At 36.7% G+C, this 21,585-nt stretch overlaps 3 protein-coding genes across 7 annotated transcripts; 2 read left to right on the top strand and 1 right to left on the bottom strand.

Annotated features, from left to right (window-relative positions):
- Positions 1-36: 36 nt before the first annotated feature.
- LOC140774035 (phospholipase A2 homolog 3) lies at positions 37-1,241 on the top strand. Its single transcript, XM_073116862.1, has 4 exons — positions 37-332; positions 443-488; positions 567-692; positions 778-1,241. The coding sequence occupies exons 1-4, from the start codon at positions 159-161 to the stop codon at positions 948-950; spliced, it is 519 nt and encodes a 172-aa protein (XP_072972963.1). The 5' UTR covers positions 37-158; the 3' UTR covers positions 951-1,241.
- Positions 1,242-2,860: 1,619 nt separating this feature from the next.
- LOC140773766 (ABC transporter I family member 10) lies at positions 2,861-5,949 on the top strand. 3 transcript variants are annotated; one of them, XM_073116489.1, is made up of 7 exons: positions 2,861-2,970; positions 3,032-3,212; positions 3,686-3,772; positions 4,077-4,202; positions 4,282-4,404; positions 5,185-5,455; positions 5,583-5,946. In XM_073116489.1, exons 1-6 carry the CDS (start codon positions 2,879-2,881, stop codon positions 5,392-5,394), a joined length of 819 nt encoding a protein of 272 aa, XP_072972590.1. In that variant the 5' UTR covers positions 2,861-2,878; the 3' UTR covers positions 5,395-5,455; positions 5,583-5,946. The 3 variants fall into 3 exon arrangements, with proteins under 3 accessions (XP_072972590.1, XP_072972591.1, XP_072972593.1); XM_073116490.1 differs by lacking the exon at positions 2,861-2,970 and adding an exon at positions 3,318-3,373 and having other exon boundaries at positions 3,038-3,212; positions 3,696-3,772; positions 5,583-5,949; XM_073116492.1 differs by lacking the exon at positions 2,861-2,970 and having other exon boundaries at positions 3,075-3,212; positions 3,696-3,772; positions 5,583-5,948.
- A 1,290-nt stretch (positions 5,950-7,239) lies between these two features.
- Positions 7,240-21,049, bottom strand: LOC140773425 (probable cyclic nucleotide-gated ion channel 5). 3 transcript variants are annotated; one of them, XM_073115972.1, is made up of 8 exons: positions 20,769-21,049; positions 16,781-16,969; positions 14,218-14,794; positions 12,688-12,900; positions 9,353-9,657; positions 8,661-8,772; positions 8,306-8,542; positions 7,240-8,188 (listed from the first exon to the last, which is right to left on the bottom strand). In XM_073115972.1, exons 2-8 carry the CDS (start codon positions 16,837-16,839, stop codon positions 7,508-7,510), a joined length of 2,184 nt encoding a protein of 727 aa, XP_072972073.1. In that variant the 5' UTR covers positions 16,840-16,969; positions 20,769-21,049; the 3' UTR covers positions 7,240-7,507. The 3 variants fall into 3 exon arrangements, with proteins under 3 accessions (XP_072972073.1, XP_072972074.1, XP_072972075.1); XM_073115973.1 differs by having other exon boundaries at positions 16,781-16,869; XM_073115974.1 differs by having other exon boundaries at positions 16,786-16,869.
- Positions 21,050-21,585: the final 536 nt, after the last annotated feature.

Below are 21,585 nucleotides of genomic sequence, written 5' to 3'. Positions count from 1 at the left end.
TTATCCCCTCTCTCTCTCTCTCTCTCTCTCTCTCTCTCTCTCTCTCTCTCTCTCTAAATCTATAAATTGGTAGCGTGTTGAGCGAAAAACCAAGCTTCACATTCTCAGATCCTTCTGTCTCTCCCAACCCCTCCTATCGGCATCTCTGTTAAGTCCTAATGATCAGTTTGAGTTCATTATGTTGGCAGAGGAAAATGGGCAGAAGAAGAGAAGAAGAGCAGCTCCTAAAGTTCTCCATCCTACTACTTTTTGCTCTCCTCCTATCTACCCCTCCTTCTCACGCCCTCAACATCGGCATCCAATCCGTTAGCCCTGGCGGCGGCTATGCGGTGGTAATTTCTTACATTTTCTATCTCTCTCTCTCTCTCTCTCTCTCTCTTTGCTTCCGAATCATTTCACACACACACAAATCATTCTTTCTCTCTATCTCTCTCTTTTATAGAGCAAGCAGCAATGCAGCCGGAAGTGCGAGTCCGATCACTGCACTGGTATATGTACATCCTTCGCTATGTCATGTAATCGATGAGTTTAATCTAATCTTTATCTCTATTTATCGGTACCAAAAGCGCCACCATTTCTGAGGTACGGGAAGTACTGCGGGATCTTGTACAGTGGTTGCCCCGGCGAGAAGCCATGCGATGCCCTCGATGCTTGTTGCATGGTCCACGACGCCTGCGTCCAAGCCAAGCACAGTCTCTCTCTCTCTCTCTCCCTTCTCTCTCTTTCTCGTTATCAATTACTTCTCTCTCTCATACGCGCGGCTTATGTGATGTGTAGATGACTACTTGAGCACGGAGTGCAACGAGAACTTCCTCGACTGCCTCGCAAGGCTAAGAGAAGGATCGGAGACGTTCGAGGGGAACAGATGCATGGTGGACCAGGTGATAGATGTAATCACTTTGGTCATCGAGGCCGCCGTGTTAGCTGGAAGAGTCCTCCACAAGCCATAATAGCTGCCAGGGTGATGGAGGAGAAGAGACGGATCGATCCATCCAAAAGAAAGAAAAGGAGGGTAGTCGGTGGAGGGTTTGTCTGTCACGAGTCCCTTGTCGCCTTTCCGGCTGGATGATTGGATCACATGGCTGATTTATATTTCATATAATGTTTATGTTGGAAAATTAATATTTGATCGTCCAGTTGATTTCATATAATATATGATTGGGTTAATTTTTTTTTAAAATTTTATCTTCTTCTTCTTCTTCCTCCCTTTCCCAATAAACCGGTTTACTGTGAGTTGGTTATTTTATAGTGATTCTTTTGATATATGGTCAAGTATTTTATACGTACGTGGAAGTGGGTTGGCTACTTGGCTGTGCAAACGTATTAATAGAATGAGTAACTCATGCTAAATATATATAATAATTAATGCGTTAGTAGTATTATGTTTTGATTGAAACAGCTAGTACTATTCAAATTATTAACGTGCATGTAAACGTGGTAGGCGGTGTGTTTGTTAGAGGATAGAGGACCCTACATTGATGAAATCTTAGCACCTAATGGCATAACTGACATTTTAGTTAAAATGGCGAGGTTGTACTTGGGGAGGAGGAGAAGGGGGCAAGGATAGTACTCAGTTCTTAAAGGTTTTTTATATCCTTTTCTTATTACACTAGTAGATCTCACGACTACTTCTTTACAATTTTTATCAATTAATTAATGGATTAATTATGGTGGGGGTGATGAGAAGAATTAAGTCACGTAGACGTCTCTTCGTCTAGTAATCGAAACCTATATTTAAAATTAGAATATCTGAGTAATAAAGTTTGGTGAACTATTATTGCTGGTTGTACTGCCATATTTGGGTACGAAGAACTTTAGTCTAATGAGAAATTTCTTTCTCAAGCTAATGAAAGCACCCCCTACGAAGAAATGTTTCATTAATAGAGTATTGGAGGAGACAAGGAAATGATTGTTATTTATCAAATCAACTGTATTTTCTGTGCCAATAATATCTTTTCACTATAAATATTAATTCTTTAATAGAAAGAAAGACGTCAAAGAAAGGAAAACAGACAAGTAGTCCTCCTTTCTTTTGTCTTCTCTCTCTCTCTCTCTCTCTTATAATATGTCCAGTCAAATTAGGAGTTTTTTTAATTAAGGATGAAATATCACTAAAATTTTTTAAATTAAATTTAGGAAATTTTATAAATCACACCCATGTTTTACATGTCTTGTGATTCACACTTTATTTTTGAATATTTTATAATCTGAGTCCTTATTTTCTTCTATAATTTTTGTTTAACACACCGAGTTAACTTAGACGGTACCAACAAAGAATTATTTTATTATAATATATTAAATAATTTATAAATATATAAATTACTCATGTCTTATTCATTCTCTCATTCTTTTGTATCTTCCACATCGTCCTCACCACCTCATCATGTATAAGTCAGAGTTTTTAATTCTCAAATTGAAACTAATCAAGATACTTAGCTCACTGCATCTTCTTCGACGAACCCAGTCGGAGCAAGGATAAGTAGAATTGGATGGAGAAGGTGAAGAATAAGAGGAAGATAAGGAGGAAGGAGAAGACGAGGGAAGATAGTGGCGGTGGTGACGGTAAGAGGAGGTGGTTCGGGGAAGGCGGTGGAGAAGAAAGGCAACGAGGGTATTTTAGTAATTTGATTAATATTGATTAGTTAAAATAATGTTAAAGTGTTAAATAAAAATTACAAAGAAAAAAGAGAGGTCTAGTTATAAAATTATTAAATACGGGAGGTGTGAATCACAAAATAGGTAAAATATAGGATATGATTTATAAAGTTAAGCGGATCCGGATTTGGTTCTACTATCGATCCAATTGGATCCGATTACAGACCTCTAGCTAGTAGCTACAACCCTCGTCCTCGAGCCCGAGTGCAAAAAGACGATCACCATGCGAGCCTTTCTCTTGAGTAGCTCTACCTCTCTCTTCCCCGCCCCTCTCTCTCCCCCCATCTCCACCTACGCGGAAACGCCATCGCCAAGGTAAACGACACCCTCTACCTCTCTCTGGACCGTTCCTCCACTAATCTCACTGCCCTCGCAGCCGTCGAGCCCTCGCCACCGCGAAACCTCCCGCCATTGACGCTCGCAATGTGAGCTTCTCCGTGACGACGAAACGAGGTAGGGTTCTCCCGATTCTCAAGAGATGTTCGTTTCGCGTTCCTCCCGGCCAGCTCTGGATGCTTCTCGGGCCCAATGGATGCGGCAAATCCACTCTTCTCAAGGTTTATCTTTCTCTTTCCTCGATTAAATTGATCTGCGGTTGTATCTTTTCTTGAAAAGGTTGGATTTTTTTTATTGTTCCACGCGATCCGGGTTGTTGAAAGTAGCGAATTGAAGGTGCTTTTTTTGGGTGGTATTTTGCTTATTGGAGAGCGGATTCAAGGTGAAAGTTTATCTCTTTGTTCCATTTTTGAGGTACGAAAGATAGACGGTAATATGGTAGAAGAATTCATAGCGAAATAACATGAAAACCCATAATTTAGGATCAAATTTGTGAGATAATTTGCACTAGTCTCAATTTTAATCGCATTGGTAACTTGTTGTTATGTTTGACCTTGTGAAAGTATTGTATCTAGCTGGTGCAAAAATTTTGCTTTACCTTTTGAAGCTTGAATTTTTCATAGCCACTAATATTTGTGAACTTTCTTAGCTTTTTTAACTACTTAGTGGTTTAATTAACTAAATTAATTTCTAGGTCTTGGCAGGTCTCCTAAAACCAACTGATGGAACAGTACGTGTAAATATGCCGAGCAGCTTTGTCTTTCAGAATCCTGATCACCAGGTTCTTATTTCTAAATTAACCTACTATACTTTTCTTGTCAATATTTTTCGACATTCTCAAGTTAAGAAGGAACAAAAGATGCTTAACAACAAGAATGTTTTGCAATTGCAGAAAATTTATGTACCATATGCTTAACAACAAGAATGGTACTTTTACTATAATAATATGCATACGTGCATCTCTGAATTTACATAAAGAACAGATAATACTCTGAAACATTTCTTAGCCTCCTCTTTTCCACCATGAAACTTCTGGATTTCTATTTTATAGAATAAAGGCATCGCTTCATCCTGTGTTTCTGCAGGTGGTGATGCCTACGGTAGAAGCAGATGTTGCATTTGGTCTTGGCAAGTTCAATCTTTCATCTGATGAAGTTAGAATGAGAGTATCAAAAGCTTTGAATGCTGTTGACATGTTGAACTACTCACAAGTAGGTAAACAAAGTGCAATATGTGGAGTGTACTCTATGTTGAGAACAAGAGTCTATGAGTATCCTTCATTTGAAACAGAGACCAATTCAAACTCTTAGTGGTGGTCAGAAACAAAGAGTTGCAATTGCGGGTGCATTAGCTGAAGCATGCAAAGTGCTGTTACTAGATGAGCTGACAACTTTTTTGGACGAGTATGACCAGGTATTATGTTTTCTGCAAGTAAAAGTAAGTTTTGCATAACATGTGCTTCCTTGGAACTGTTTTGAAATCTTTGTCACATAACGGATCAGAAGGCACATTTATCACATAATGGAGGTGTGCACAAGTTCATCATTGATCAATAACTATGATGATCTTCTCTATGTTTAAGTAATAGTTTTGGTACCAATGCTGGTGCAGAGGCTCCATGCTTCATGCTTTGCACTGGAGGTCAAGTTCTGCCCCCTGCATTCACATCTCATGTTGATCTTCTTTACAACTATTTTACAATCTTTCTTCAATATATCATTCTTGTCCATAACTACCAACCATATCGACAAAATACTATCAACACAGAGAATACAATATGACACAATGATCAGTAGTTCTTCATTCTAGGCTATTCTTCATGGTATGGCAGTACGGATGCAAGATGGTGCGTTTCAGAAAACACCAAGCCCAAAAGTGAAAAATAAACTTTACCAAGCAAGGTCTAAAAAGGATAAATAGTAGAGATAACAAACTGTGGATAAATCCCAAATGAACATACCTCATGTTGAGAAATTTAATAGAATGCTGGAAAATGAAAAGAAGAATTGAGAACTACCGTTTGGATGTTTAAACTATCTTTCTATCTAATTAATCTCTTCATGCAAGGCTTTTCCAAAGTTTTTGTTTCCATGATACCATGAGAGTTTCAAACTTTAGTTTATTATTGTCTTAGAAGGAGATTGTTGTCAATTGACCTTCAACTAATTGTTACTTGATGAGGTTTGGTGCCAGATTGGTGTGATAAAGGCAGTCAAGAGCTCTGTTGCTGCCACTGGTGAAGTTGCCGCATTATGGGTCACACATCGCTTAGAAGAACTCAAATATGCAGATGGTGCTATCTATATGGAAGATGGACAAATTATGATTCAGGGGAACATCTCGAGTGTCTCTAAATATCTGAAAGAAAAACAAGCGTTCTATATTGGTCATCTTAATCTCTAAACATTTCCAGCATGGATTCCTATACCGTGGATTCATGTGATGGGATGTAATGGCTTGCTAAGTTAGTACTTGCTCACACTCTAGCTCCTTGTATGTTTTGATGAATAAGCTTATAGAATGTTTTCTTTCACATGCCTACAAATTGAAGGGCCAACTTTTCTGATTCTTTCCTTTTAACTTGTCTGAAGCTCTTATCCAACCTTTCAAGAACATGAAAGAAGTGCTTATGGTATTGTTGGAGATCAAGATGACTTCCACACTTATCTACGTCGTCAGAAGAAATATCCTAGATGTGCCACGATGGAAATACTATATCAAGCGGAGGCTACAATGCAGCTGCTTTGCTTATGTTGATCAATTCAATCGTTCTTGGATGTTTGATTGACTCAATTGGAGTCTAGAATGATGTATTATATTTAATTTCATTGTTGGGTCAAATTGGTTCTTTTAGACTTGTTTTCAGTTTAATTTGAGGCTATTATAGTCGTATGAGATTTTTTTTCCTGTTTATTTTAATAAGAAGTATACTCAAGGGTAAGTTAGTCATAATGAGAATTATAATTCCTATAAAAGTAAATTAAACCTTGTCAGGCAGATTGATCTTGGAATTTAAGAAGGGTTTGCCTTCTATCAAGTTTCTTTGCGTGAAGTGTGCAATAACGAAGTGTGGAACCCTCCAGAGTAGGTCTGAGTTTCTCTTTTCCTTGTTCTTCTTTTCTCTTCATTGTTTCTTTGAATCTGCTGAAACCTGAAGAATCCTTTCTTTTGGGTTTCGTACTGTTGCATTGTACCATATTTACTGTAGCACTGTGGTGTTGAGTACTGTAGCAGTACCTGCTAACGATTTTATTCGGATCTGGGAAGTATTTTTTCATATTTCTCCTCACTTTTCTAGTTTCAACCTACAAGGCTACAAGTCACCAAAGATAAAGGTGTGGGATCTCTAGATGCCTAAATCCACCAAATGCTCAATGAGTGAATTTTTGAAATGGATCTAAAGGAATTAATCAGAAATGGGTATCTAATACACTAGTAATAATTCCAACTTCTTTGGAATATTCTTGGGTACTCTACCGCTGTCCTTTAGGTTTTTTAATGATGAATTTATTTCTCTCTCTACATCATATAATTAGCATTCCATATAGCTTTTGGTTATTATTTATGCATACCATAAATTCATAATATATTTAATTGTGTGTGTATTTGATTCATATACATTAGGTCAGACTCCTAGGTTGTCTTACATCTGGTTTGCTCTTAAGATTGGAAACTAAAGCAAAGTCAAGATGCCAGAGGCCTTAGTATAATGTCTTTAGGTTGTTTTTCTAATCAGACCCACCATTACAATCTTCATCCTTTTCTTCAGTGATTTGTTAAACTGCAATGTACAAAAGTTAGATTAATCTGCTTCATCTACCGTGGAGATTAAGTCTCCCTAATTACTCAAATCTAAACCGCTCAGCTGGACATTAGTTTGTACTATGTCGTAAAACTATCAAAAGATTCAATTGTTTTTTTTTTTTTTTTTTTTTTTTTCACTAGGATGCCTCAAAAGTTTGTAATGGATTTAAGTAAAATGAACAACTAAAATGATTTCAAAATTTTCACCGTATATGACAACCTAATTGTATTTTATTTTTCGATCGACAATAATAAGTTTTAATGCGCACTGGATATATATAAATTATATGCATTTATTATAGCAAAAACATTGGCTATAGAAAACATACGTACTTATTTATAAAAGCTTAATCGTGCCAATGAAAAGAACAACTGCAATGAAATCGCAGAAGCCCCCACCAAGAACTCACCTGTTTTTGATAATATTTTGACAAAAGACTTCCCTGCAATTAAAAAATCGAGCTCTTATATTCAGAGATGCAGAACAAAAAGACAACAATATTTGTTACATCATTTTCCTTCCAACCGCTAATATATATTTCACCACACATTGCTATCATTTTACAATTAATAAGCAGCTCTGGTTTTCTTCTTTCACATTGAAGAAAATATCTCTTTAGATGAAAAGGGCCTTTTCAAATAGAAGACAAACAACTGCATGTTTTCTTCCCTTGATCATTTACTCTCTGCATTGAAGTACCACCAATATGAATCAGTCTGCATCTACTGCTGCAAAATCAGGTTCAGGAGGTTTTGGCAATGTGACCAAGTCCTTTACAATCTTACTACGTTGCCTATGAATTCCACGAAGAGCATTAGCTGCAAATCGTGATGCATAGATGGTTGCCCCAAGGCTAGATGAACAGCCATCCAGATGGTCATCGAGTCCTTCCATTCCTTCTCTGCGACGTACTTCTGCGAACTTCCTCTTGGAATAACGTCGCCATGCTGCTTGGATGAAGCAGGCTGCCCATGTTCTCCACTGCTGAGAATAAAAGCGAAAGGTATGTTGAACCTGCCTGCTATGAAGCCGCCTGAACTGACTAGCCACAAATTTTAATTCATCAGCTGTTAGCGCGAAAGCTTCTACTTCAGTTAAAGCTTTCACTGTCCGTGTGGAAGATGGAAGGTTAGCTGCGGATTTGGGATCCAGAGCCCATGTTAGCAATTCCTCACCACAGAAATCTCCCTCCTTCAGTAGACCTCGATTGAAGAAACCACTTCTTCCACCATCAGTGGTTATGCTCTCCAGGCGACCACGAATGATGAAAACCATCTCATCCACAGGATCTCCCTCTCTTACAATGTATGTATTTTCTGTGCACAAACTTGGTTTTAGCCGTTCACATATTGCATCTAACAACCGCTCATCCATGTTCCCGAAAAGAGGGACCTATCAGCAAGGATATTGATCAGAATTATCAATGAGGAATCAAGATGAGTGACATGAGCATAGAAAGGCATCCGAGAGCACAAGCAGACATGAGCAAGTCTGCAATTTAGCACGTACCCTTCTCACCAAACCTAAACAGAGATGACGTTTGATGTCTCTCCTAAGGTCCTTGGGAAGGCTCTGAACCAGGCTTTCTTCATCCACTCCTCTCGTCTCCAACCACTTATATTGATCATATCGCCTAACACGTTCCCTAAGATCTTGTGGCAGCAAGCGGTGATGCATCCACTGTTCGGAGTCTCGTCTTTTAACTCTCATCTCTTCAATTCGTAAAGTCAGTGACTGAAGGTAAGTCTGAAGCAACATTGCAAGGTTTGGAAAAAAGAACATTTCAGAGTTTGTCAGTCAAAAAAATGTGCCTTCTCTACATGAAGATGCACCAGAAAAAGAGAAAGCTAAGAAATAAGCTTACCTGCATGTTTCCAATGAGGAGAGCAAAAAGAATGAGTCCAAAAATAGCCAAAGATATTGAAAAGATGACCTCTCCAGGATAAGTACTAGTTTGGAGCCCCTGGCCAAGGGTACTGTTTGCATGCACATGGCAAGAGGGTTAAACAAAATTAGCATCAATAAACCAGTTTCCAACCAAGTTGAGTTTAACATGCTATAAATAATACCCAATTATCCATCTCATTCCATCTTAATGGAAAGTATCCTACACTAACAGGGTGCACTACTTACTATGCTGAGAGTTTCAAAGGTCAAGATTTTTTTAAGAGTTCAATATAGGTCCATTAGGCCAAAAAATAGGGGAACTGATATCACCACAGTTGGTGCTTCAATGGAGCATAAAATGAATCGATTGTCTGCACCGAAGGAGCAAATTAGAGGGTGAGAGCTAACATTCAATAGTAAAAAATTGCTATACCTATTCAATATTAATCTAGAAGGGCGCACAATTTACTTACATGATCATTTCAAAGATCAAGACACACCCAAATGCTGAGAACTACTGGTTATCGGCTTATATCTGTATTCTGATCAAATGATTCTCAATAGTTTCATGTTTGCCATTGCATTATCTAACCATTCTAAATTAGAGTGGTACAATACACTACCAGATAGATAAATAACCCAATGATCCACCATATTGAGCAGCTTTACCTCAGGTTTTGCAAGCCCCACCATAAACAAAAACAAAGCTTGGAGATAAATTTCCTCGATGCAACAACTCCAGATGCCAAGGATTGTTCGTATATTCCGAAATTAAAGGGCGGATTGTCCCCACCCACTGAACATTGCTTCTCAAGAACTTCAACGCTGACCTTAAGCCAGCTGTCATAACCTTTTACATACTGGTTACCACAATACAAGTAGTTCTCTTCGCATCCATCAAACTGCTTACAAGCAAAATGCCAGCAATCATCTACACGCTCTACAGATAACAAGTACCAGAAAGCACCAACAATCTGCAAGAAAGAAAACAAAAGAATCTTGTATTATACAATAGTAGTATAACCATGACCCTATGCCAATGAGCCTAAAGCAACAGAACTAATAGTGTCACTCAAATAGAAAAAATATTTTGGATGCAATGCTCTCCCTCCATAAGGCAATTGGAGCACTGGTACACTCTGTTAATGCATTTAAGCTAAAGTGCAATACTGATCTATGGTGCTCAATTATCATGAAAGATAAAATGGTTTTATTCCTAAGATTTCAAACATACGCAAAAGGATTTGTCTGTGTCAGTGTATATGACGACTGAAAATCCTTGTGTCAGTGGTTCGAGTACACTTCTCCATGGACTTTTTTGGTCCATTAAAAGCAAGCCTATTTAAGGAAGAAATGAAAGTGAATTAAATAGGCTTCTTTCCAAAACTGGAGGTTCTCACCTCCCAAGGTAAGAGAAGAGAATTCTAGTTCGACTTCTCAATAAGGCTTTGGTAGAAAGAGGTATTTTTTATTCACAGAAGTTTCGTACTCAGTCTTGGAAATGACATTCTTATTAAGTCAAGGTCATAAAGTGGGTTTGGTTATTCCCTCTTCTGACTCTTTCCATTATTTCTTTTTCTTTTTTTTTGTTGAAATGCCCCAAGTTAGATCAACCTGATTCATTTAATAGGGGACTGGACTGCTCTCATTCAATCAGGTGTTCTTTTATATAGCTGCCACCAAGAACAAAATAGCTCCTAGTCACTAAGTAGTGCTCCTCTGTCCTCCAGAGGACTCCATCGATCAAAGCTTCTTTCTCTCACGTAATTTTGCTTGCCCATTCAATGCCGGAGGAAATGAGATTTAGACCCATGATACAATCTTCTTGTATATCAATTTAGAAAACCAAAGCCTTGAGCCACTTAGCCATAAATCCAAATTGTTGACAGGAATTGGATGTGCTGGGTTGGGTTTCTCAAAGATCCGCTGCATATAAATCCTATTCCCTCCCTGTATGAATCATAGTCTAGTCAATTTGTTCAGAATTGGGTCTAGGGAAACCCAACGTACCATGATTGGCTGGTCTTGCTGATACTGGACCATTATAACCCTGATTGGAAGGGTAGGCTAGTTTGAATATGGCTCTAGGGATGCAAGTTCATTGAAAGTGAGTATCCTGTATTATATGATGGGGTAGAGCGTTAGTTGCAATATGAACCGCACCTTAACAGCCAAGGGATAATATATATATATATTCCAAATATCTGGTTATTTTCATTCCTTAATTCCTATCCAGTTTGCAAAATTGGTATATGCAAATGGAGAATTCATATCCTAGTATACTCCATGTTTGCTAGAAAGATGTTTTGCTGGTCCAACAACTGTGAAAACTGAAATATCTTAGTAGCAAGAGGAAAGAACATGATTCCTATGGTAATAAGAGAAATAGCATCAGCCTAAACTTTTAAATCAAGGGACTTACTGTTCTCTTGCTGCATATATGTTTAAAAAGAGCATGCAGATTGTTCATCTTAATAAGTAATAAACATAATTGGTAGATATAAGTGCAATAGCTTGCAAATTCAGAATTTCCCTACATAATGAATTGAGATCTGGCTTTGAGGTTTTAATCTATCTACTGTTTGAGTAAGGAAAATGTTTACCTGATTAGCATTTCTGACCACTTACAAGAGTGTCAAATGTATATCCCATTTAGTCCGTTATTTGTAATTAAAGGATCATAGGAGAAATCAAAAGCCAAAAATTAATAGTGTATCCTAATTCTTTCCTTCCCCATATCCAAAGACCGCACATATATTGCCTCCTGTCTTCATAAGTGTCTACAAAACGCCCATGTGACCTAACATGTACTACTTATGAAGTTTCATAATTTATGTGGCAGTCTTCCCTATGTCACATTGCCATCATTGCCATTAAGGGAGTCTGTCCTGCCACTTCCTCTAGGTGTTTTAAGAACCTTGTAAAAAGATAGGACCCCTAGATATGACGTTAGTTTCTAGGCTTAGACAGAGAACAAGGATATTTTTTGAGAGTAAGTGGACGGAGCCCGGTTACAATTTATTAATAAGAAAAACAAGGAAAGAAACAAGAGAAGGAAATTATGGAAAGAACAAGCATATTGGAGGTGTTACCTGAAAATAAACTAGTATGCATAAGTTAACCTTGCAGGAAAGGAAAGCACCAGCGATACACACGCACAGTAACACTAAAATCTTCAAATTTAATGCCAAAAATAGTTCAAGCAAGTCTAATATACTCGTATACTTTGCTTCTAGGATAATCTTTGAAAGTTGAAACCTATCAAGGAAAATAAAAATAAAATTTGTAAAAAGCCAAACGAAGTATGAACTCATTGAAGGAATCTTCTCTTGCTTATTGCTATGTTACAGAAGTCCAAACGAAGTATGAACTCCAGCCAACTCCTTAATTGATTGTAGATAACACACTACATTCTTGCAAACCTAGAATAGTAAGAAGATTGTAGGTCTTCCCATTTTCCTAAAATAATCAATATAAGAGTACAGTAGCCTCCAGAAAGATATTCTTATCCATACAAGTTGACCTGCCTATAGATAGAGATATGGTAAATTAACCGCTACGAGATTTTCTACAACTACTCAACTAGTATCCAAAAACAATCTAACAAGTCGGTGAAAGAGATTCATAGTTGAAGCAATGCTACAAAAGAGTTCTTTCCATATCTTCCAGCTGTGGTTAATAACTCAATCTATTATATTCCTTAAAGCTTATTGCTTTGTTAAAATGACATATTTATCTGCTTGTAAATAAATTAAATCAAGCAACAATGGAAGAAGACCAAACTTGAAATGTCCCAACAAACGTGCAAAACATTAATTCTTCATATAGGAAATTGTGTGACCCATAAAATATAAATTGTAAATTCAAGAGCAGGAAATGTGGTTCATGTTCTATTTCTTGTTGCATATCTTACAAGAAGCTACTCTGATTTTCGCACCAAAAACTCATAAGCTAGATAAGAAGTTGACTAAGCTATGACTTGACCAATCAATTGAGGCACTTACATGACTAGCGAGCATATACCAAAGCAGATAGTATGCAGCACCAACCCAAGCAGTTTCTGCAAAAACACCGGAAGTCCTTTTGAGCTCTGATGTCATTGGGAATATCCGGAAGAACCTGGGAAAGTATTGAACAAAGACAATAAAAAGTAATGCATTCTTTGTAGGCAATACATCTGAACCATCTGATTGGTGAAGGAATCCCCAGACAACTACCTGAAAGTGATTGTAGAAATGAAATTAGTATAGGAAACACACAAACATAATACTGTGTACCTTTAAGTACATGCATGAAATCATTGATTTATGTATCATGTGGGCATATCATGAAGAATCTAACCAACTATCCTGCGCACCAGTCCACATTCTCTCATGTCCTGCTGCTGTAGTTCTGTACTGTGCCTTTGGCACAGAATAATAAGCATTGACATGCATGTAACGTGGTATAATACAGTGCTTGAGTGCATAAATCTTTCCGCATGCCCACATATTCAAAACAATGACAGATGCTGCTTCTGCTTTTCTTAAGCTTTTCAAAAAGCATTTGGATGAGTGAGATTATGTTTAAGAAAAAAAAAATCTTTTCTTTAAGTCTTACGGATAGCAATCACAATGTACCACTTTGTTGTACGTTGGATCAAGTTTGATCAAACTAGTTTCAAATTATCAAATTATGTGAGGTCACTATTGATTGGATTCAGCTGTTTAGTTTCAAGTTCAATTTGGGTTAGAATTGAATAGTCAGTCACTTAATCAATTTGGAGGCTAAATGTTATAATTCTTCTCTCAAAATCACTCAGTGGCTCCAACATATTCTACATGCAAAAAACGCTAAAATATATTGTCTTATTGAAGTTTGAATTGAGATTTTAAATAGACCAAAGACTACTAAATACTTAAGGGGCCAAATGAAATTTCGATGAATATAAACTATAATGATAATATTAATATCTTCTAACTTCTAGTGGCATCTTTAAAGGAGTTACAGGTTTCAATGCTTCTCATGATAAACATGATATTTTGACTTATTGAGGACTGTAAGGATATTTTACAGTTCTAAAACTTTTCAATAGAAAACTATGTGCCAGTCAATTAGCTAAATAATTCTACTGTCAACTGATCAGAAATATTTTGTATTTTATATTTAAGATATTAAAATTTAATATGTTTGATGTAAATCATAATACTGATGCAGCACCAATTTGTAGAAGCAACTAAATACAAAAGTTCAAAATTTTAACAGCAACTAAGTGCAAGATAAATTAAACTGATGACTCAATTTCCAGTCACTACAACATGTTTGGATAAATAGGTCATCAATACTTTGCAGGTTTCTTCTATAGTGTAAAATATAACAATGATACTGCATTAAACCATAGAGGCTATTAATGCATTATCTTTGCATCTAACATCAGAATGGAATTAATGAACAAGAAGCAACATAACGCAAATATATCGATAAAAATATTTAAGTGGACAACTATAACATATGTAGAGCTTATGCTTGCTTTCTACATAAAAGTTTCTTCAAACCTGTGGAAGCGGCAGCACTGCAAGAAAGTCAATGACAAAGTAGCGTCTCAAGTATCGCTTAGCTATCTGTGCAGGATCAATCACGAGTTCACCTCTACCAAAAACACGAGAAGATGGAGCAATATAGGCAGTCCGAAATTGAAGAGCCATGCGGATAAGGTAAACCGCATCAATGAGTGTCCGCACAGTTGTTGATGTGATTGCTAATTTTCGATCTATACCAATGCACTTTGATTCACTATCAATGAGCGGAAGGTAGAAGAACAAAGGATCCACAGATATAGCAAGAAGACCTGATATGACAAAAAGCCTATTCATTCTTAGAAGAAATTTATCTTGAGGATCAAATATCTTCTTTTCTGAAACCTTAAGATCTTCATGGAAAACGGCCCTAGAAACACCAAACCGAAGAGATCGGCCAAGTGATTTGAGTCCTTCAGAACCTTTTGTCATTCCTCTCCTTAAGGGTCTTGGCGGGTTTTTTGATCCACGACCAATCCCATCAATTTGAAAGCCACCTCTCTTCATTTTGCCTGCATCAGTAGCAAAAGATAACCTAGGGCTTGACTCCTCCAACCTAAAAAAGCAGAAATCACCCATTACTATTTATGGATTTACAATGAAACCAAAAAGAAAAAATGTGCTAAATGCTTAATTCATATCAATTTCCTAAAATATGATGATTGGAAGGAAAATACAGCCTCTTTCAGTCAACATTATGCATATGAAAATTTTCAATATAACGAGTATGTTAAAATCAGTTTAAAGCACATTGTTGACTTGTTGGAGCTATTGGAAATCTTTGTGCTAAGAACTTGAATGTGATCCTTTATGTATAACTTTGTCCTATTAATTAAGAGCATTCAAGGTTCAGAGAAGTCTAAGAATGTTGTCCCAATATCTCATGACAGCATTAATCCTATCGAAAGTTTACTGGACCAAAATATCCAGCACAACTTAATAAAGGTTCAAAGTCAGTTTTAAAGTTGGTCAGAAATAACTTGAATTTTGATAAATCACTTCATTTTCAGAAAAGATAAGGCATACAAAAAAATAAAACTTTTATATTAAGGCATAATAGTGCACAATGGATAGGAGAGAGGATATACATATCAATGCAAAGCATGATGAGCTAAAGTAGCTCACAAAGACTGGGTAGGAGAGAGGACATACACGTCATAACAGAGCGAGCTGAATTGGCAAGCCCTAGCATTCTAGTGGTACACCTCTGGCACACCTCTAATATACTTTTTAGGGTCTTTATATATAATTGGTTTGAACATATGCATTAATGCCTATAGAGTTTTTATTCTTAGATAATATTGTAAATGACCTATTTCGTAAAAAAAATACAGCATTAGTCAAGTAAAAACCTGATTCAATACATAATATAATCGAATACATTCTTTAAATGAGTCATATTTTGTGAGTTACAAAATCTAAGGAAAAACAATTATTTCTTGTTATGCTAAAATTTTAGCTAAAAACCTGTAAATTTTGGGTTCAAATCAACTTATATGTTCCTATACCAATTTTAATCCAATTTGGATGAATTTGACATATTCCTTCCATATTTTTTGAAAATTGGGACAATATTTGGAGGAAATCAAATTTTCCCTTTGATTCCAGTATTTTAAAGAATATTTTCATAGATTTAGCACAAAAATGCTAAATCTATATAAAAAGGACTCTTATGAATGAAAGATCTATAAAATTAAGCTAAAGCCATTATTTGTACAACAAAAATTAATTTTTAAAGTATAAAACAAATAAAATACTAAGAGAATGAAATAAAAATTTACCTTTTAATGGGATTTGAAGAAGAAATCTTAAATTCCTTCTTAATCTTCTCTATTTTTCTCTCTTTCTTCTTTTCTCTTTGACTAGTCCATAATAGGTTTCAAGCCTGATAATTGACCTATGCCGGTCGACATGGGTCGGCATAGACCAGCATGGCTCTATGCTGGTGGCACACCCCGTGGCGGGTGCTGTTTTCTCATCAACACAACCATCCTTGAGCTGAATTGCTCAAAATGAAAATAAGCCTTTTCTTACATAGTGTAGTTCCTCATCTAGGTATGATGATGCAAACAGTAGCCCATATAGGCAGACCTACTCGAATGGCCCGTCTGCCTATGCCTGTTAATAACCCTATCCGAGATTTCTGACCAAAACCAGGATGAAATTTGACCCTACAGGGACCGCCCAATATTAGCTACCCACCTCTCCAGCAAGTTGTAAAAGTACAGGACTTATTTTGTGTTGTTGCAGAATACAAACAAATTATGCTAGACATGGGATGAAAAGGAATAACAGTATTCATTTCTTTAAGACAAGATAATCAAGTCATTTTGTTAGTCCTCAAACAAAAACATCAAACACATGAATAATTAGAGGACCACTACTAAAGAACCTTAGGAATGATCCTACATTGTATATAATATTTATGTGTCCAACAAGGATTATCCAACATAAAGTAAATAACAATTAGATACTATTGTTAAGCATCCAGTACAATTCAACAGGAGTTCTAATAAAAGGTGCTTGGGCACTGGATAAACACCTTACAAATTTCTCTTTCTGGCCATCCATAAATTGTGACTTGTAACCACAATCAAACATCTTGCCTTAATGTACCACGAAGAGAGAAAACTGCAAATTAACACAAAGTGGACATCTCAGGGGTACTCAACACAGATCAAGAATAGTCAGTACTCAGTACTATCATCCAATGCCCTTTTAATCAAGGCCCCTGCATAATGAGCAATAGAGTATGTCAGCTATTCTATGATAGTTTTTACAGAATGAAAAAGAAATTAAAAGAATCACATGCTGTGATAAAATAGATAGCTCCAAAGTCTCACTCCAACCTGTCTCATACACTCAAGAAATTACATTGGTTAAATAAGACAGAAACCAATTCCTTGATATACTAAGAAATGATGCATCATCCTGGAAGTAAGAGCTCGTGCTGAACTTGAAAAGATGGGATCTTAAGTGAAACCTAAATGTGTACCTTAGGAGCATTCGGATATCGGGAAAGTTTGACAGATTAAAAATCACATTTCCTACAACGAATAGCAATTACCTTACCACATATCTGTAGATTTCATAAAAGAAACAAAAGTTGAGATTATTTAGAACTGACCTAAGTGCAGAAACTGCATAAAGTTAACACAGATAAAATATGAATTATTTTGAGAAAGCTATGTCAGATTGTTTTTTATTAAAAGCGGCATTCTACTACTTATATATAAGTCATAACTGTTGCAAACAGAAAGCACTAAGAGTCAAGGTAAGTCTATCATAACATAAGCATTAAATGCAAAGATACAAAGGCACATGTTGGTTTAAAGCAACCAACTCGAATAACGCGAAAAGATCTTCAGCTATAAATTATTGACATAGGTATTCATAAAATGTCACCAGGCGCTAAATTGTCAACTATAAGGCATCCATATTTGCCCCTTATATGGCACAAAGTTTTGGTTTTAGATTCAGGGTCGGTCCCCACAGAGAACGAAAATCTTTGGTGTTTTGGTCAGTTCAGAGTTTTGCATTGGAGTTTCAAGTTTTCTGAACTTCAGAATTTTCTAAATATTATAAAATATCTAGAAATTGTTAAAAATAATAGAAAATTTAAGAACATGTAAAAATATTAAAAAAATTATGGGTCAGATTAGGTATGGAAAACCCGAATCTGACCCATTAATTCAATAAGGCCCTATTTGGAAACCCTCAACTACTAGAGAATTTGGGTTGATACTCTGGAAATCTGAATTCCAGAGCAAAATTTTCAAACTAATTCTTGGATGCTTATTATTGGAGTTGGGAAATAATCTACTAATAAGCCAAATTACATGGCTTTCGTGGTAAACTGAAATTCCACTTTGACTATTATATTTTTTCTTGGAAAGCTTTTTGAAACTAATCATGCTCCTTTCTTCCAAACCCTTTGCTTTCCTCTCTATCCCTAACAAGTTTGCCTTGTATTTCTCGTAGATCGTCGCTAGTGCTCTTTCCTCTAGCACAACCTGTCGCAATCAAAGTTTCCCTTCCCATTCGCTCATGGGCATATAGGAAATTCATCAACAAAACTTCAACCTCTCTCATAATTGACCGCGGGGCTCAATTCTCTGACTTAAGGGCAAGCTAGCTTTACTTACCGACAACACGTCTTTTTAATATTGAAATAATGTAAGTGCTTTTCGTAACTTGACTCTTCTACCTGGCCTTTTCACTGAACTTTTCGAGGGATCCTGGAAGCATGAGTGAAACGATCGTCATCAGCCTCTGCGCTTTCTTCCACTACTTTTTTGAAGTAGCCAAGAGGCAAGTCTCGACCTTCTATTTCCATCTCCTCTTAAATATTGTTAGGAATTACTCTATAAAAAACTCATTTTAACCATTTTTCTAGCCGCCAAGGGTCCAAGGATTTGATCAACCAGCTATCTTCGATCTACGGACTTGATGCCATGATAGGTAGCAAGCTCATGGCAGTTGAGTGGTGGGGTTGTGAGATTAGATCAGGTAGGTTGATGTGAGGAGAAGGTGGGTGGCACCACGAAAGATGGATTTACATTAATTACTCCAGGATTAATTTCAAATGCTAAACATCGTACCTGAATTAATTATTCTAAGAAAAATATCTAGAGTAATCACCTGGCTGACCGTTAAAATCCCTTAGTTTTTTTATGCTTTAGATTTTAAATCCAGAGCATCCAAACAGGACCTAAAGGTGTTTTAGCCATTTTAGCTGACAAAACCAAAATTAGTCAGACACCAGTCCACTAGGTACCCAATTTTCAACCCTCAAAACAACAATGACAAGAGGATAACATTGGTAATATTTATTCTTAGAACAAGGTTTCTCTCAAGTGAACTACAAGGAGCTTACCTAGCATTATGAAAAAGAAACAAGCAAAAGATGCCTAAAAAGGTGTATCATAAATTGAGACTTGAGAGCCAAAAGAAAGTACCAACGTACGCAACGACTCACAACTTTATAAAGCATTCCTGAAGGTTTCTTGGCCTCATCTAACAATAGGCAAAATTTCAATATAGCAATTCCTTTCTTCTCTTAGAGCTCCACATGGGTAATTTTTAAGACATTCATAATTTGTCCTACACCACCATGCGAGGTTCTTAACTAAATAGATTTGGTATACAGAGACAAAGCAGAACTTATGACTTATGAGGATAAAATTGTGGCAACATTGACTAGTGTCTCTGTGCATTAGATGTTAATGCTCATTATACTGAAGTTTCCATGGAATACCAAAGCCAGGCACTACAGTAGCAAAGCAATACATAAATTGAGCACAAACTGAGAATAAATGCTAAGCTTATGATGTATTAGTATATTAGTGCAGGCAATTGCACAATAGAAGAAAGAAACTGCTTTCCAGAAACCAAAATCACAACAAAATAATTGCCTATATGGGAACAAAGAGTAAATCTACCATCACAATCAATATAAAAAAGTGTTCTAAAAGTAAATGTGCAAAAGAGAATTGATAGTTCAATGATCAGACCTCAAGCTATAGATAATCTGCACCTGGAACATCATTAACAAATAATTCAAATCGGAAAAAAGAGACTTTTTACTTTGCCCCAAGGTGACTTCCTTCAGTATTACAAAGAACTGAGCAGCTACAACAAAAGATAATGAAAGATTTGGGAGAAAGAGGTACCTTGGTAGAAATGGATTGAATTTGAATAATAGTTGGAACTTTATTCTAACTTTCAATGGGATCCGAGGAGTTGTGACGGAAATTGTTATTATCACTCAGTAAACTATTTTCTAGTAGACGAATTAGGTGGCCTTTGTACAAACAGTAGCAAATTCGGCGACATATTAGGAGCAGGCGCTGCCTTCGTCGATTGCTTCTGCTATGATTTTTTCCACATGTCTACCCTTATCAAATATCTTATTTATGTGTATACCCAACGAGGTCGATACTTTCGAGTATGTCCATCAAAACACAAGGGCCCAACCCACACCTTTTTCTTCTTCTTCAAACTGAAGAGGGCAGCAATGAAGGACGGGAGGAAGCAAAGGCAAGGGTAGCTTGCTAATCCGCTGAACAAGGGTAAAACTGGCCTGGGAAACATTCCAAGAGCTTGGGGGAGGCGAGGGGACGGTGTACCAACTAGGGGCCTCATCGGCCTGGGTGGTCGATCGCGAGCGAACCACTACACCATACCGGCGGCCATGGAGATCATCATCTGGGCCACAAGGGCCCCAGTGTAAGGTATCTACGGATTCTACTCACGAATGGGAATGCGATCGGCAAGGAGGAGAAAGGGGTGACGGCGGCGGCGGTCGGAACCGGCGGGAAGAGGCTAGCCTCACCCAAGGGCTAATATGTCTGATGGAAGGTATCACCGGCAAGGTGACACAGGGAGTAAGTTTTCGGGTCGAATCGATGCCTTCCGGTGATAGCCGGCCGGCGAAATTTCGCCGACAAAGATGAAATACGAAAACGACGGCGAACGGCGATCTAGTTAACAGAACTAAGATTAAATAAATAGGGGGGAAGGGGACTCACTTGCGGTTTGAACGGCGGGTCGTCTTTCTCCGGCGGTGGTCCGGCGATCGAAACACTTCGTCGAGCACTTCGGCGGGCAAGAAAGAAACAGAGAGACGGGAAAGAAACAGGGAAGAGAGGAGGGTGGCGGCCAAGAGAGAAAGCGAAATGATTTACGGTCCTAGGGTTGGCTCGGTCGCCCATCTTCCCCGACGGTTTGCCGGGAACTTCGCGACGCACGCACTCTCAACGGTTACGAGGGAGGGGAAGGGAAATAGTATCGCGTGCTTTTTTAGGTGCACTAAGTCTATTTGCTAATCCCGTTTGAATATCAAAAATTCTTATTTCATAATGCAAAATTTTATTTCAAAATAATATCTAAACATACTTATCAATGGTATTCCATAATATAAATACTATTTAATAAAATTATATTTTATACCGTACACTAACTCAATTATTAATTTATTATTAATTTAACTATAACTTCTCTTAAATAGTTTATTATAATTTATTATTCATCTTTTACATCTCAAACATCTTATCATAATTTATTATTTTTTTATGCTCTCTCTCCTCTTTTATCATATTTTTATTGTATACTAAATAAATAAATTTCAATTTAAACAGCATACATATCAATAATTTATTAAAGTAATCACATTTTAAAATGTATTATTATTATTATTAAATATTATTTAAATTTTATATACTTAAATATAAATATTATAGAATTCTTAATAATATAGTATTTAATTGATATAATAATTTTTATAAATTATCTTATTATTAAAATAATTTTTATATATACTAATAACATAAAATATAATATTAATAA

This window comes from Typha angustifolia, chromosome 13 (assembly GCF_048772165.1).
Source record: "Typha angustifolia cultivar Huaian chromosome 13, ASM4877216v1, whole genome shotgun sequence".
NCBI classification, from domain to species: Eukaryota; Viridiplantae; Streptophyta; class Magnoliopsida; order Poales; family Typhaceae; genus Typha; species Typha angustifolia.
The sequence above is the reverse complement of the archived record's forward strand: the minus strand, read 5'-3'. Positions and strand labels throughout refer to the sequence as shown.